Genomic DNA, 18181 nt, shown 5'->3' on the forward strand with positions numbered 1-18181 from the left:
AAACATCAGACTAAAATAGATGCATAGATAAATTGAAGAAATGAAAGAAACTAACAAACCTCTTGAAGAAGCAAATCAACAAACATGTGAACTTCTCGTGGCTCCTTGTGCTGTTTTATTATTGATAAGAAACACCAGAGGATAACGTAATAAAAAGTTAATGATTTTTGCAAAGTTATCAACTTTTAAGAAATTAACTACAATGAGCATGAAACAACATTTACCTTGATCCAATTTGGTGTTGTGAACCTCTTTTTGAGAAGGACAGATATCTTCTGAGTTTTCATATTTATATACTGCACCGGAAGAGAAAGTGAATTAGTCACAAGTTTGGGTTCAGTTTAAAAACCTGAAGTCCGATAGGGCAAAAAAAGTAGATATCAGACTAATGATATAGTACAACATTTATTCGAAATCAGAGCTAGAGTGCATCAGCTTGTACTAGTTGAGTAAATATAAGATGACTGAATTGTTGTATTACAGATCAGTCCCCTTTTATTCATGCATCCAGGAAAGACTAAATGTCCTTCAGATCACTGGGATAAAACAACTAAACTAGTTGCTGAGCTAGTTAATTTTTACTCGTAAGTCTACTGCCACTTTGATTTATCCCATTCTGACCAGAAAGCGCAACCTAAGGAGTTACACCATTTTCAACACATCAAGAAAATATTTGGCCTGGGATACTCGGTCACATTTTATTTTTGATAGGTTAGCGAGTGACTATGATATATAGCTGAGGTGGCAACCCAGGATGCTTCATAAATGATGTAGGAAGTGAAAATATATAGCATGAGGCCACAAAATTTATATAATGACAGTAAAATAAATAAATTCAATCACAAATCACAACAAAGTCTTAAAATCATGCATTTACTATGGAAACAATAATTTAAGCAATAAGGTTGGTACAAGATGCAAAAACTTTTCGCCAGCTGAACGAAATAGTCGGCAGATCTCTCCAGGTACAAATGCCGGTCCATGTTCATAACCACGGACACCACCTCCAGAAAAAGAAGCAGCTATTTCCTGACAAATATATTATTAATTACCATAATGTCTTTGGCACAGTCTGTCAAACAATTATAAGACTAAAAACAAGAAAACAGAAAACTGGATATCAGTTAAGTCAGCTGATTCGTAAAAAGTATGGAAGGGTATTAGCTTCTTACCTCTGTAATTCTAGGAATTGCACTTTGTTCTATAAAAACAGAAAGTTGGGCCAGCACAAGAACCAGTCCTGTCTGAATTTTGTCCACTGGTATTGAATCTGTAATGCTTGAATCCTGATTTGTAATGTTACTTCTTCCAGAAAGCAAAAGGAAATGTCCATAAAGTTTCTGAAAGAAGTCTTGAAAACCTTCTTGCACCCAATCAATAATTAAGTCCCTCAGCTTTGCTAATAACTCTAGATTACCATCAAGAAGCTGACGGAATTCCTAGAATTAAATACCAAGGTTAAAATATTTACACCAAAATCAAAAGGATCAAATATATAAATGTAAAAAACCAATTGTAAACGTAAGAGATGCTAATCCATGCAATTATCTAGTAAATATGGGACCTTCTTTTTCTTAGTTAACTGAAAATCTTTGTATTGATTAGAATTTTTTTTATTATATTGCGCTTTTGATTTTAATTTGTAAGGTATTTGATGTAGTTTTATCATACTGCACCATGCTAGTACCAAATTGTGTCATGTGATTGGGCATACATCACCAAATGAGCTATGCAGCTAAAATAGATATATTTTTGTTGTCCGCTCTAACAAGGACAAGCTCAAAACTCTTGTACCTTATTATGTGCCTCTCTGGAATTGGTTGACTTGTAGAATGGAACACATGTCATTTCCCACATATGGTAATTATGCTAATTATAAAAATTTTCTCAAAGATGCCAACTCTAACAAGAAGGACCTTCTATATCATCTTAGAAGATCAGATGTGTGATGTTCTTGTCTTCATAATAAAAAGGAAATATCTTTATATGCTAATAGAAAGTACTTAATGTCATCAGCATTGTAGGAAGTATCTTTGGAGGTTCTCCAAGTAATGATATTCATCATTTCTAACAGACAAGGTAGATGTATATTCTAAAAAAAATGATGAGATATGCGTTATCCCCCAACATCATGGATACGAAGATTTTTATTTAGACATGGTTCAAATAATGAAACCTTGAGTTTTTTCCATTTTGTTAGAGTAACTTTTGTAGTTATATGTTTGAAAAGTTTCTGCAAACAAGAAACTCATTACAGAACTCATACAATGAGTAAATATGTTGAATCTATTTATATTATCTGAGCGTTACAAATTCTAAATTTATTTTTGGATTCTACAAGAGATGATAACCTCTCACATCTACAAATGGTTTCAAGCATGCAAGCATACAAGCAAGAAGCATGCATGTAGATAAGTAATTCCATCATTTTCAAAGATCCTATGCAAGGAAAGAAACGTGAAGCTACACGTACAAATTTCAACTCTTAGAGTACATTTAGGTCATATCCCCAACTATTGAACTTCACTGAATGGTAGTAAGGGACCTACACACTAAGAAATTGATTTGTCTTCCTTTCTAACAGAAAATAAAATTTATGAACTTCTGTAATTATCATTAAATGGTGACACAAGCTCAGTCACCTTACAAAGGTTTGGGAGCTTACCAGCAACAGATCCATACTGCCCTGAATTACTGCTTTTTTGCCACCTTCAAAGGCAATTTGCAATGAAGACTCTTCTAAACCTTCCTTTGGCTTAGGTTGGAACTTTGTGAGTGCTTCTGTCAACTCAAAACAGAAAAAGAGAAAAAAACAATCATTTGCTTATCACTACACAATAATGAACCACTGGTGTTCTAATTTCTAAAGACACTTACGACGCAGATCCTACACTTCAAATTAAAATAATTATTGAAGCGAACATTTTTTTTCCAAAGATGAATATGCTCACAAGAAAAAGCTTTGAATACACTTATAACAAAGATTTCATACTTTAAAGTTAAATAAGCATTGAAGCGAACATAAAGTATTGTTGCTCATAAGGGAGTTAAATTATAGAATGAAGAACTCGAGGTTCAGTTTGACATATATGCAAAGTTGGGACACCAAGAAGAAACAGAGGTTTCTATCAGCATAAAATGCGGGCAGGCCCTCACATTAATAATGCATATTGAAGTGGAGAATAAGATAAAACTCTCAATGGAAAATGTCAGAAACAATAGGAGGAAGGAACCGACCATCTCAGGTCAAAACCTCTGTAGATAGTTTTTAACAATCAATATGCCAAGAAGAGGCAAAGGTTCCTGTTGGTATAAAATGTAGGTAGACTCTCATAATTATAAAGTTTATTGAAATAAAAGATGTCGACAGAGATAACAGGAAGGAACCCACTATCTTAAAGTTAAAGCTCATTCAGTTATTTTCATCGGTAGCACACTATCATAGAGCAAGAAAAGAATATTCCATTTTGGATCTATCATCCACATTGATATTCAAACCTATATCTCATTTTTTGTCGTTACCAAGCCACTCATTATTTTCCCAACACTTTCTTTTTTAACTAAATATTTTTATTCCTATGTCAAACCACCTCCTTATCCACACCCTCTTTCCTACATCAGGTGGCCTACCACTACTCTTTCATTCCATGGTTTGCTATACCAATTTAGTTCTACATATAATTTCACAGAAAATAATCCACAATAATTGTCTTACTTTGTGCATTTAGACAACCAAGAAGTCTCAAAATTCTCTTAATTAATCCATTTGGTGGAACAAATAAGGAGATTCAATATATCAATAAGATGTACCAGAAGATTGTGTAATGTATTCTAAAAAGTATCATGTTATGCACAGAATATTTGTGAAAATGAAAAGGCACATCTTTGAAAATCTTGTTCTCATATGAGTTATTTTAACAACAGATTCCCATAGGCCCACTAGCATAACATCTAGTTAGTGAGGACTAATGACCCTACTAACATGCATCATCCACTAGATCGATCTGTTAAGCGACTTATCCAGACTACCAATCATAGTGATGTAACTCAAATTGAAGTCAATTGGATTTGCAATCCTGTGATGGACTACTCAAACTATAGTGATTGTCTTTTTAACCCCCTTTTCTTTTTAATCCTGTGATGCCAGCGTTGGGTCGAGCTTTGGCCTGGCTCGAGGGGGTTCAAATCAAGTTTGGGCCTCACAATTAGAGCTGAAATGAATCTTGGGCAGAAATCCTTAGCTTGGCCCAAGCCCGGTTCAAAGCTTCAGCCATAAAACCTCACATAGAGCCCAAACCAAAATAACTGTAAATGGGTTAATCCCTGTCCTACCCCTACCCCATCTCACTCAAGTAACTAGGTTTTTCCCTATCACTACCCGGTCAAGCTCGTCTAGCATGGCGAAGGCCAAGAAGGGGTTCCTTGCTCCTCTTCCACTCGTCTTTCTCTCTTGCCGATGAGGCCCACCCTTTCCTTCTTCCCTAGTGATGTGCCCACCTCCCCCCACCCAATCTCCATGACAACCTCTTCATCGCCTGCACTGCCACTAGATCTTCCATGCCCTCCCCTCTGCCACCATCATTGGCCATTTCAACTCTGATTCCTCCATGGCCTCTATTTCTTCCATTCTCCTCTGCCTCCTATCCAGAATTCTATTGTTATATTGCATGTATACACTTTCTATAAGCCCTACACCAAACATGGAAAGTTGTTTACTAACATCTGAAACCATTTCTGCTATTATTTAAGCTATCTTGGACATGTCAAAGAAATTATTGTTTGCATTTTACATATCTTTCATAATTTATTATCATAATACTGAATTTTCATAATTAGTGGCCATTAATTGTAAATCTGCGCTTGTATATGATGATATCTATGAATTAGAACCATAACTGATTCTGTATTCAGCTCTAATCATCCGTGTAATTTAGAAATGTGCCCCTCTGAGCATTGTTTACATATAATGTTGCATAATTAAGATGGTAGATAAATGCCATGAATAATAGATTAAGAATTTCCAACTGCACCATCCTCACTTTCCCAACCTTTTCTAGCTACTACTGCAGTTAAGTGGCTCTGTTCTTGGATCTCTAACAGTAAGTCATCCATTAAGATAAAAATTTAGTCTCACTATTTCTTAATGCATGTTTACATGCTCTAACAGTACATTGTTATTAACATATATGTATAGGTAAATTATTTTGGTTTTCACTTTTCAGGTTCATAAATTACCGGCTTCACACACTTACTCCCATTTCCCACTTTCTCTACATGCAATTATAAAAATAAAATTCTGATTGCACAAGTCTAATACTTGCAGGTCACAAATTGAGATCAGAAATTCGCAACAATAGCATCATAACATTCAGGGACAAGCTTCTTGTTTCCAATGATTTTGCTGGCCTTGCAGCACACAAACTCTTCAATTTTGTCAAGCAAGCAGCTGTATGACCTTAATATTCTAGATATAGTCCCCGAGTACGTCCTTAAATGATTCATAATAATTACTTGCAGTAACTAGCGTCATTTCCCACCAATAATTTAAATCCTAAGTCATGGAAGGTGAAAAAGATTCTCCTTGAGTTTATATCATTAGAATTTCTTTTCTATATGGCATATTTATATAATCATCCATATATTAGGCCATAATCTCAAAGAAAATGCATTGACCAATAAATTTGCTAGATCCATATAAACATGGAGATGAAAACAATGATGCACAGTCCACATCCCCAACTTTCTGTGGGTCCACACCTGGTGATAGCAGGTCACATGACCTCACAAAAGGCTCGCAAGAACAAGGGATGCATGTCTGTTGCAGAGACTAAAGTGTTTCAAGTTTTATTACACTATGTTACAAGTTTGTCAATATTTTTTCGAAATACAGAAAGAAATTGCACCTGAAACTTCAAGCAGAAGATAAGAGAAGGCAGTTGAGATATACTGTCTGACAAGGGACCTGACAGCCTGAAAGACAAAAAGATCTGTCAGCAGAGCAACCTCACAGGCCTGTGAAGAAGAGAAAATGCTTGCACATAAAGTTTTTGCCTACAGTATGGCTACGAATAATCAAACTATAAAAGATAATGCTATGGAGATTTATTGCAATCTATAGTCACATGAAATTTCATTTGTAACGGGTTTCTTATCAAACTTGAGCACTTGAAGTTGCCAAGGTGACTAAACTTTTAAGGCTAGAGACTACTTGAGCACTCAAAAATTGTTGCAATGGCCATTTTCAAACCTCACCTCCCCAAGCCGTGCAGGGGCCTGCGCTGGCATGCATAATGTTTCTGGTGTATACTCAACCAAATTAGAATGCTACAAAATGATATTACTAATCACGATTAATGCATATTTTCCCTTTTCCGAAATTAAAAGCTATTGGGTATCTTTAGTACTTCTCTCACCAAAATAATGCATTTTATTTTTGTGTAAAATGACTACAATCAATTGTAACATCAGAGATCCACTGACCCTTAATTAGATTCGTGAATCTAGGTCCAGTCTGAATGAAGATTTTTAAAATTACAGAAAGTTAAATATTCTCTCTTAGGAATTAAACAAACTGATTGCATCTCCATCAAAACATTCAAATTTTGATAAGCTAATAGATGACACGCCATACTCATAATTAATGTGGATTGTTGTTTTAATTATATCTACATTTCAAATATTTGAATAAAAAAAGAATATATTTTTTTTTAAAACAATAACAAACTCCTAAGTTAATCCAAGTTAGAAATGTTAGCAACATGAATAGCAAAACAATAATTTATAAACAAAATACGACAGATATACTTGTTAAGTACTTACCTTCAGAGCTTATAAATCGCAATCTTGAAGGCTACTTACTAACATTCATATAAGAAGTACAAGCTACTTTACAAAAAAAAGTATCTATCTAAAAAGTGCAAGTTATGTGTATATTAAACAGTCTAAATAAGTTTGGAAATATTAAAGCACGCTTAAAAGATAACCTACAAATTGAAATTTTCATTTTAAGTGTCTGCCATCCAAATTCAAGTACTAAAGAGTGAGAGTGAAACCTCCAAAGAAAAAGCAGGGAGAGCAGCCTCAGGCAATACATTATCCATCAGAGTCACATCTTCTGACATATTTCCTGCAATTTGTTAGTGAGAGATCAGGTAAAAATGATGCAATTAACTCCTAAAGCAAGCTTCGTGCCTCATTAACAAGGGCAATCTTCTTAGGAAAAAAATGGACAGTTTTAGCTCATGTCTGGGTTCTTACACGTGTATTGTGTGTGTCTCATAATGTCATAAATCTTCCAGTATTTATTAATAACTAATAATTGGTTAATAAATGGCATTGCTGAAATATGCTATAAACATGAAGGATGTGTAGCAATGATAAAGCATAAAATGATAAAAGACACTTCAGCTGTTTGCGCACATACAATGTGGGCCATAGTTGAGCAAGGTCTCTCAAACTTCAGGTTAAATGGTCAAAAAAAGAAAAATAGGGGAAGAGGGGAGGAACAGAGAAGATATGGATGGGTGTAAAGAGAAAACAACATGAAGACAATCAGTATTTTAGAGGCATCATCCTTGGACAGGAGTAATAGTAAATTAAGATAGAACTGATGTCATTAGATGGCACAAGATTTGCTAATATTATCAATTGCACAGTGATTCAACTGGATATATGGGTGGCTGGTACACCACCCAAACATGAAAAAATGCAGGCTGACAGAAGCTTTGCAAACCACAAAAATTACAAAGGAAACTTAAGAAAAACAAAACGTGACTTACATTTCAAAAAGCATATTATCAATGAAGTCAGAGTACAATAGCAATGGCAATCATAATACAACATTAAGTTACAGGCTAAGTCCTTACGCAGCATTGCCAATAGTTCTGCTGATGGCATTCTTTTCATTATGCTCTGTTGAACATTTTCATAGCACCTTCATACACAATGATCAATAATAATATGTAAGTACAGATACTCAACAATATGCCTTAAATTCTTCATGCAGAGGTAACCATCAACACCTGTTTGGAGAAAAGTTTTGATTCATGCATGTCATAGAGCTGATGACTTACCTGGTAAACAAGTCCTGGGCAAGTTCAATAAGTCGCTTTTCTGAGTCGGGAAATATTATAAGATACGCACGGACAGTCCTAGAAATTTTGCCAACGGAAGCCTAAGCACAGACAGATATACAGGAAGAAATGAATATATTATATATTTGTTGAGTAATACCATGAACAAACTTCCTAGCTAATTCAACAAGGAAAACAAGATGAACTATAGGGTATAAGGAGATTATTGCATTATTAAACATAATGATGCAATATGACAACAAGATATATTCTATAAAAATGAAGGAATCATAAAAAGAAAAAGGACAGCTTAAAACTGTATTATCACCCTGGTCTCTTAAAACATGTCAACCACACATTCCTTCGGGGACAAAATATCTCTTTTTGAAGTGCATTAAAAAAAACTGTTATTTGGCAACAAATTATAAATCAAAAAGCAAAACTAAACACACAACTATTAAGCTGGAAAAAGCATCATGTTAACTAATTCATTGGTAAGATTAGACAAGCTAACAGACAAAATTGATGCCAACTTGGTATTCACTATCTCACCCACTTGAAAGTACATGGACAGCTAAAATATATTAACTAAGTAAGGACTCAACTCTTGAGTATTGGTACGCTATTAACAGATAGCCAGTACAAATGCACCAATTGCATTCAGTACCAACCGAGTGTTAACCGATATACTTTGAAATGGCAGATATACCCTTGGTATGGTCTATTTTGGCCACCAAATTTGGTTTTTTGCCTTTTATTTTTTTGTGTTTTATTGTTTTAATCTCATGCTTTTGCAAAAAAAATGTAGGAAGAATTTTGATATAATTGTCCTAGTCATGTGTCAATGCATGTCAAAGTTTTTCTGTAGCTACTATGTTACATAACATCACATAATTTGCAATCAAAAATACATTGAAAACATATATGTGCTAAAACTAACAACTGAAATGCAATTAGGTTACAAAAAAAATCATTGAATTAATGAATGATGTTAAAAATTACCATGATTTGCAATGATATAGTGCACTATAACTGATAAGACAGAAAAAAGAAAGAATGCATTTATAATATTAATAGCTCAAATTATTTATTAAAAAAAATAGCTTAAATTAATTCAGTAGGGTAGCCCCTCCTCAACAACCAATCTGAAAATCAACCCAGACAAGCATCATTTGTTCCGCTTATTTGCAGAATTTCATGAATTTTGAGGAAGACTTTTTGGGTTAACCCTAAATTTCCTTGATTAGGATCCGAAATTTCTAGGGCATGAATCTGACGATCAAACACTATTAAATCCACCTACAAGATAAACACTAAAAGTTTTATTAAATTTAGCCATCATTTCTCCTCTTGAAGGAATTTTTGTGGGGTGGAGGGAGGCATTACCAAGCTAGAGGCTTGTTCTAGCCGTAAAATGCATAGATCCAAGCACCAGCATTGTGAAATCCAACCATAGGCACCACTCTCTCTATATGTATATGTGTGCGTGTATTTGTTCTTACCCTGAGATGGTGGAAAACCAACAAAAACAGTAGTTTGAAGGGAATTTCAAGAAGTATAGTGCTATTTGGTGCCATTTGGCCCAAGGTATTAATATAGGCAATTCGTAACCTAGGACCACATTCAAAAAAGCTAGCTAGAAGGTATTAAATAGGATACTTGGCCTTGTTTAAGTACCCACGGTCTCTCCAATGCACAACCAATTTGGGACTAAACACATGCCTACATAGGTCAACACAAGCTTCCCTCATTTAAGCCCTAGTGTCCTTTCCAAGAAAAGGGTCGAATCATAAACAAATCACAGATCCCAAGATTAGCCCATGGTCGGTCCCAAAAAAGCCCATGTTGCAGTGTTCCTCTAGTCCACATGGGTCATTTTATGGGTTGGCTTTGGAATAAACTTTCTAATAACCCAACCTAGCTAGTAGGATTTAGGTACATTATAGTGCAATATTTCTCAAGGCATGGACAAGTTCATAACTCGTAATCATCAGGACCAGTATAAGATTAGCCCATGGTTGGTCCCAAAAAAGCCCATGTTGCAGCGTTCCTCTAGTCCACATGGGTCATTTTATGGGTTGGCTTTGGAATAAACTTTCTCATAACCCAACCTAGCTAGTAGGATTTAGGTACATTATAGTGCAATATTTCTCAAGGCATGGACAAGTTCATAACTCGTAATCATCAGGACCAGTATGCATGAAATTTCAAATATTAGTGTAAAGCATGTAGAAAGTGACTATGTAAATATCTTCCAAAATCATTATCTCGCTTTGAACTACCAAACAAGTCATAATCTAAACTAACTGCTAAAAAAGAAAAATCTGAAGAATTTACAAAATCTCAACACTTCCTAAATTTGTTGTATAATGGCAAATGATCCATAGCTCTTCTTATCAACTTCAATATGTATCAAGTGGGGGAAAAATTAAAACCAAATAATAGGATGGGACCACAATTGGTTGAATAGCTTACATATAAAATTAAGAGCAAATTTTAATAGGTCATACATAACATTAGGGTCATTTGATAAATATAAACTTAAGTAAAAATCCGAGCACCCATGATACTTGGACAATTTTTCTATTTTCTTGATGCATCAATGTTGGGAATATTGACCTCCACAATACTGCTATTTCTTGGATAGTGCCTACCTCATCCATTCTAAGAGAAGTGAAGCACATTTCCTTGAACGGGCATTATGGGATACCAAAAAAGTAAGTAGCATAAGCATAGTGCACCTGATGAATTCTTTTCAAAGCATAGGACAGATGATGTATTTTTCAAGCCCAGGTAGCAAAGAGAAAAGCATAAATTTGAAGCACATAAATTTCATAATCGGATAGGTGAAAGTAAACAAAAGAAGAGAGATGATACCACATGTGCACTTGTTGAAGCTGGTAGAGAAGGTATTGAATCTGATAGATTTCCTACCTTAGATGGTCCGCTACTGTCTGGTTCTGAAGCCTCCACCTCGTTAGATTCATTTTGAAATTTTGACATATAGTCCTCCAACTTTTCCAGTAGATTTGCCTTTAAGCTATCCACCTGTGAGAGCATAATAAGTGGTCACTCAAGTAGGGGTGTGCGAGATCTTCACTTTCAAAATGTCAACCATGCAAAAAGCTAGTTGCATGTAGAACTATCAATTGCATGACAGTGGAAAGCATATAAAATTATGTCATATTACAAAACATATAGGATTCCTAGACATATTGATGAAGGGTCCGCAACCTCGGTACTGGGTACCATATCAGTACCTTATCGGTTCGGAACATAGTACGGTACACCTATGTACCGAAATAGCTTTCTAACCATTTTTCTCAATTTTTATCCCGGTACGCCTCGGTACGAACTGGTATGTACCTAAGTATGCCTCGGTACAAGTTGATACACCTTGGTACGGGGCGGTACACCTCGGTATAGGCAGTACGGGGCTTGTACCGATTTGAAGTTAAGTTTCGTACCGGTCTCCTAGTACGGTATAGTATGTCTTGTACTAGGCGGTGCGGGGCGGTGCAACGGACCATGTATTCATGTATAAAATTTTGGCTATCAAAGTTATGCTGAGATACCAAGCACATGATGTATTTATTTTATGATTTCATTTTTTTTTCTCCACAAACATGCACGGTTGAAGTCCTCCCTTTCCAAAATTTAACATGATTTTTCAAAAAGAGTGGTGACCTAGCAAAAAATTCCTACAGCTTAGGATAATGGAATATATGGTGAATCTGTGATTTGCTTTGTTAAAAAGGGATACCAAAATCCACAACTCAATTTTTTGTTTTAGCAGCAACAAAATAACTCCATGCAAGCAGCCATCAGTTCTTTTAATCCATCCATCAGACTCATTAGCTTAATGGCAGTAGTCATTAGTGATGAGGCTTTCTGTTTTTACATCAACAATATATGAGTTTTCTTTGAACTGGCAATGTCAGTGGTCATCATTCTACTACTCCTGTAAAATTTGTATTAAGAAAGGAAATGAAAAGCCATGACCCAATCTTTCCTTGCCACTTTAAAAGGGCTCCAATCATAAAGTGAGATAGGAACCAAATCCGAAATCGTCTTATGTTTTGTAGTCAGGGGAAGGGGGAGGTTAATACTGGACATGTTGGAGGATAACATCATCCACCTAAACATCATGGCCTCATGGGCAGGCGAAAAAGAGACAAAGGAAGTTTGTCATATCTACTGCTATTCTACAAATTGCTAGGGCTCATGAAGGTGGCTTAAAAATGTTCATATATTAAAACCATTGCGTGCTTTCACTACTACAAAACAGCATAGCTCATCTACTTATGCACACCAATGTAAAAGGTTCTTTCATGAGCAAGAACTTAGGGATATATACATATACATAGAGCACCCCTACAGATTTTACAATAAATCATGCACCCGCATTGCTGTGATGCACAGTTCAGTTGATATATATATAAAAAAATTTTAAAAAAAAACAAAACCTGAAGCCAAAAGGCAGTAGCATATCTTAAATCAAAAGTAAAAAACAACTAGTTAAAGTGACAAGTAACAAAAAAGGGTGAAATACCAACAGGGAAGTTTAGCTGCTTTAGAAGTACAACAGCTTCAGCTCTTGCTTCAATAGGTTCAGAATCCGAATAAATCTTTGCCTGAAATTACATGTCATCAACAATAAGCAGGTAAAAACTATCTTATGAAAATAAGTATTTCAAACTACTTCACTGAGCACCTCCATAAGGAACATACTCCATTTAACTCACTTATGCTACAAGACATAACAATGTATAATGAGAATCAAATAATGACAACAAAGCACATTTTTCAGGACTTACTTTCACCATATGCAAAGACTGTCAGCTCCTTGCAGAAATTTATAATTCTTTAAACAATAATAGTTTAATTGGGAGGTGGGGTGGGAGGTAGACATTACACCACTAGAAGGAAACAGGAATTATTAGCACCATGTATTGAATTCATTAAGCTTCATTTAACTACTATAAAGGCAAGAAATGCTGAGACAAAGAATAACGAGGTTGCTTAATTACATCTGAGCAGTACAACGGGCAACCAAAAAAAGATCCAATATCGTTTTTTTACGGAGAAAACCCAAAATACTTAATATAAATTTGGGATTTGCAGATTTCAAGTGTTTTGGGACCCATCATTGGTTATGGCATATACAAGATTATTTACAGGACAAAAGATAAGATATTTTTAGCATGTTTAACGCAAGAACAAAAGATAGTAGCTGCTCCACAATCAGTTTAACAACTTTCAGGGGGATGTATTGTATACATGTTTCCAAGATTATAATCAACAGGATGCTTAACCAAAAGAACCAGATCTTCTTGAGCTCAAGAAGAAAAGATCTAGTGCGGTTTTTCATTACAAGAAGCTTACAAAAAATCCTGAACCAGTGTGCCATATTTTCTCTGTCACAAAACTTGTGGTTCATGAGGTAAAGCATTATTGGCCTGAAAATTTTTTGAATTTAGCAGATTCTTCAATTTGGTAAGAAGTCTCAAAGCTAACCTGGGTAAAGCATCCATATCGGGTAACATGGCTAACTAGGTTCTAATTGTGCAAGCATTAAGACTTAAGATTCACAGCAAGGAAGTCACATGTCAAGTACCCTGTCGTTCCTTTAGAGACTGGAAAAATGAGATAAAATTGGATTCATTATTCGAAAGATTTTCTGTAGATGCTTGATATTCCACCAAAGCTCTTGTGTGATAGTGATGTACTGTAAAGATAAATCTTATACAAGTTGTTAGATTATAAATCTGTCCTTTGGCAAGCAATAGTATGATAGATATTCTTCAAATACTCAATAATTAATATCTTCAACACATTATCAATCTACATGGTGACTCACTGATGAAACAGTTAAGACATTTACCAAGCGGCTGGACCAAGCAAGCTTAATCATTTCCTACAGTACATGGTTATATCACAGCAAATTGTTAATGTATCATTATTAGTGTTTCGCAATACTCCACATGGTTTATTGTGACAGTTCCAAGACATTTACCACCTAGTACAGGGCATATTGTGCCAAACTGACGGGGTACTGAAAGTCAGTATGACCCAGTACCCAGTGTCAGTACCAAGATATTTCCCATAGCAGCGCTCAGTATGAGGTGTACAGATGACATACTAGTACACGGTTTGATGTCAAGACTGCAAACTTTGATACTCCATACCTTTTACCTATTTGTTTAGCTTCTTTGCAATGTTGTATTGATTTTGTCACACCAAGAGAATTTACTTTTTAAGCTAAGCAACTCAATCCCAGTCAATGGCTCCACTCAATTGTGTGTCAAAGACAAGGGAGTTTAGAGGCATTAAGGAGCATAAAGACAAATATGAGTTTACAATTAAGTAAATAAAAATTGAATCCAGTTTTATCACTGTATTTTGTGTTAGCACAGAAGACTGCTGGTACATAGAGGTGGAGAATAATTTTGCATATCAATTTAGGTTGGAATAATTCTGCATATTAATTTAGGTTGCCACTTTTAAGTCAAGCTACATAAAGCTACCTGAAGGTTCTGAATGACTAAGTCCATTGCCTCTTCAGATGCTTTCTTACAATCTTGGAAGGATGAATCCCCATATGCCTACCAAAGAAAAAGCTCATCGCAACACCATTAATAATCAGACTGACTGCAACAGAAGTATCAGATAGGAGATAGCCAAATTGGGAGAAGATGGGAAACTGAAAGAACTAAGCGAGAAAACTAACCTCAAAAATTGGCTTGGCTCCAGTGAAAAACCTCACTGCATCCGTATATGCTTCCGTTTTTATACATTTTCCGAGTCGAGTCGGAAGATCATAAATAAACTGTATTTCCAGAAATATATAATACTTTTAAATTAGCTGTATCTTATATGAGCTGCATTTAACGTTTTTCTTGAAAAACAATTCACAGTGAATACAAAGACAATTTGGAAGTGTTTAAGAGGTTATATTGCACTGCAAGACATGAAACCACCTATTATGTGCATGTCATTTTTTTCAGCAGTGTAACTTCGAGTCCTGATTGACAACATAGGATACTGAGATAAACCGTCCAAACAATTTCATATTAACAAAAGCAATGCTGGAATAACAAATATTGTGGATAATAAAGAATAGATGTGGAGACCAAAAAATAGCTGATGTTCTTAAATCACTGTCCCAATCCATGCAAAAACAATCAAGGAAAAAGATGATAGAACCAGTAAGACATCTATGCAAGTGACAATATGGTAAAGCTAGCAATAAATACAATGAAGCACAAAAAATTAGGTGAACTTTTTACTTCATTTGTGATAATTGAAACTACATAACTTTTGCAAGAATTTCAAAGATCAAATAAGTCAGAGGTTCCCCGGTAGAACAATGTATCCAATGCACCGAAGCATTTTCAGTTTTAGACATGATGAATATATTAAGGAGAAGCAAAGAGCTTCAAATAATTGCTATGACCACTTTGCAAATTCTAGCGATCAGGGTTAAAGAACATATCCAGCAAGAATAATGGTTGAGTGCAACATCCTATGGCTTCTCAAACACTATACATCATCAAGTTAGGCATGACTTGTACAAAGCTGATAGTTTTGATATGTTCTCAATTTATATCATGATATCAGAAGATAAACATTAAGGTTCAACTCCATACTTGAACTTTACGAAGAAGATTTCGAGTGCGATGCAACTTCTCTATATGTTCTCTCTTCTCAAATAAAGATGTATTCACTACGTCACTCCTTGATTGAACAGATGTAATCTGAAAAAATTATGTGAAGCAGGCAGAATCTTCCTTAGGCAAAATGCAAAGCAAAAAAATAAAAAGCTAAAACCCAAATGAACACATACCTTAGCAAGGAGTTGATCCATATTTGCCTCCATTCCAACAATGTTATTTTTCATCCTATAATAAATAAACAAAACTAACATCCTCAAATTCTGTTTCCCAATGCATAATCAATCTAACATAGCAGGTAATTACATCAAAAAAGAATCCATAAAAGAAATGCCAGGGCACTCTTTTCTTTTTCTTTTGTTCTAAGATGAAGCAAGGTATGCAACATGCTGTTGATGGTTTTGACATTTAAGAAATTGTGCATTGAACATGTCTGCATTCTAAGCACTTTCATGAATAAACTCTTTTTTAAGGCTTAATCTACCCTCCTTCAATTTTAACCTGCTAGACTTCCTTCCATGGAGACACCGCACGATACAATAAAATGTATGCACAATGTGCTAATCAAGAGTCTTACAGGACAAAAAAAATGACAAGAAATAAATAATAACAGCAAGGCAGGTGCAAAAAAGCATCATACAAAAGCAAAGCTAGGACAATGATAAGAACAAGTGATATAACCTTTTTATAGTGTCCGTAGCACTGATGAACTTATTATAATTTTCATAAACTAACATCTGTAAATCAGTATCAAGATTCTTGATCTCAGCTGCCATCTCAACATGCTTCTGAAGAAGCCCCTCCAAATTTGACTTTTGAATCTGCAAAAGGCACGGAAGAAATTATATCCCTGCCTAGCTACATGCAATATCCAAATTATCACAACACAAGAATTCCTTAACAGACATTGGATCAATCACTTTCAAAGTTATCGTGTCAAACCGTATTGCATAATGACACGTACGGGCACAAAGTAGCAATCATACCTTCATACGCAATCATGTCAATCCCAAACAGCATAAAAACAGTACACGTGCAATTGGATTTCACTAATTCTCATAGTTCAAGAAATCCCACGAAAACTTCAAGCTTACAAAGATCCTTTTTATCAAAATCCCACTCGTTTCAGTGGAATATGATCTAGAAATCGACAGCAAGAAACAATCAGAAGAAAGAAGAGATGCAATTGGACAGTGTTCATGCAATTGGACTCCACCGATTCTTGCAAGTCACACTATTTGTCATAAATTCGCGATTAATAACATTGACGACATCAAAAACCCACGAAATCTCCAACCAAATGAACAACCAGAACAAAGAACCAGAATGCTTGCAATCTAAAACAACCTCATCACCCCCAAATCAAGAAAACAGATACAGGAGCGGGATCGAAGATCCCCGCCCGAATTGGAGAAAGGGGAGGGAGAGATCCGGTACCAGAAGGCCCATGTAGACGTCGGGATCGAAGACGGGTGAGTTGATGGAGTCGAGAGAGGCGGGTTTGGCGTGGGGGGAGGATGAGGCGGCGGAGGAGGGATCCGGGGAATAGAAGCTCGCCAGCAGCTCCCTCGTCCGCTTCGCCTTCTCGTCCAGAGGAGGAACGTCGCCCGCCGCCATTCCTTCTTCTTCTCCTCTCCCTCTCGTCTCTTCTTTGTGTGGTCTCTCCGATGAGGGACGACGCCGGCGTTCGATTTATATCTCGCTAGATTCCCAGATCCGACGAGGTCTCTCTCTGACTTGTTAATAAGAGGAGAGGTTTGCCGAAGCCATAGCCCTTTCCTGGCATCCAAATATACAATACAATGAAAAAAAATATGAAGTCCGTATAAAAATTAAGTGCGTATATATAATTAAGCTATTGTCGGCAAACCAAGTTCCGACTGTGATTAAAAAAAAACATGGAATCATGATCTAGTTGTTAATAATGAAGCTAATATCTTGCCGAGTTGACACAAAGATGCGAGATTGTTTGGCACTTGGACGGAACTAAGCAATAATGGTAGAACTGATAAACTAACAGAAAACAGGGTAACGTTGTGCTCTCTCTCGTGAAAAAAAAGATAACAATGATATTGAAACAACAATATCATAGAAGGTACAAACTATTTTGATTATGTGGCTAGGGAACCTAGTGAGTTAAATTATCTTTTTCTTTTTTTTTTTTTTTGGTTCCAATGCCCAATCGGAAAAAGAAAAAAATTCTTTACCATCAACTCGTTCTGCTTTAATCTTTTCCAAAAAATTTAAAAAAATTGAAATAATATAAAAGTAAGGTTTACATTCCATTTTCTTTTATTAATGATCCGAGATACATAGACTTTATTTATAATAACGAGGTATGCCTTGCATAATTTATGTTGGATTCCTCTTTTAATTCTAATATGACTTATTCTGTGACTCTGTTTGATTCTTCTCAAATTAAGGGATACAATCGAT

The 18181-nt window shown here is 35.5% G+C and overlaps 1 protein-coding gene across 4 annotated transcripts in view; it reads right to left on the bottom strand.

Moving 5' to 3' along the window:
• Positions 1 to 17561, bottom strand: part of LOC103720626 (Vps51/Vps67 family (components of vesicular transport) protein) — a 29431-nt gene extending 11870 nt beyond the window's left edge. For all 4 annotated transcript variants that reach the window (XR_003388204.4, XR_015975846.2, XM_008810426.5 and 1 more), the window contains exons 1-17: positions 17183 to 17561; positions 16427 to 16566; positions 15919 to 15973; positions 15722 to 15829; positions 14803 to 14901; positions 14600 to 14677; positions 12629 to 12706; positions 11007 to 11120; positions 8073 to 8173; positions 7866 to 7933; positions 7053 to 7126; positions 5904 to 5970; positions 2666 to 2781; positions 1173 to 1439; positions 913 to 1029; positions 225 to 296; positions 60 to 110 (exon numbers count right to left, since the gene is read on the bottom strand). Coding sequence is in view for 2 of the 4 variants with exons in the window: in XM_008810426.5 (XP_008808648.2) it covers positions 60 to 110; positions 225 to 296; positions 913 to 1029; positions 1173 to 1439; positions 2666 to 2781; positions 5904 to 5970; positions 7053 to 7126; positions 7866 to 7933; positions 8073 to 8173; positions 11007 to 11120; positions 12629 to 12706; positions 14600 to 14677; positions 14803 to 14901; positions 15722 to 15829; positions 15919 to 15973; positions 16427 to 16566; positions 17183 to 17362 (1785 nt within the window). In the remaining 2 variants the exon portion in view is untranslated. The remainder of the gene's footprint in view (positions 1 to 59; positions 111 to 224; positions 297 to 912; positions 1030 to 1172; positions 1440 to 2665; positions 2782 to 5903; positions 5971 to 7052; positions 7127 to 7865; positions 7934 to 8072; positions 8174 to 11006; positions 11121 to 12628; positions 12707 to 14599; positions 14678 to 14802; positions 14902 to 15721; positions 15830 to 15918; positions 15974 to 16426; positions 16567 to 17182) is intronic.
• Positions 17562 to 18181: the final 620 nt, after the last annotated feature.

This window comes from Phoenix dactylifera, chromosome 2, assembly GCF_051530095.1.
Source record: "Phoenix dactylifera cultivar Ajwa chromosome 2, Ajwa_hap1_PhDact_Kaust_v1.1, whole genome shotgun sequence".
In the NCBI taxonomy this organism is placed as follows: domain Eukaryota; kingdom Viridiplantae; phylum Streptophyta; class Magnoliopsida; order Arecales; family Arecaceae; genus Phoenix; species Phoenix dactylifera.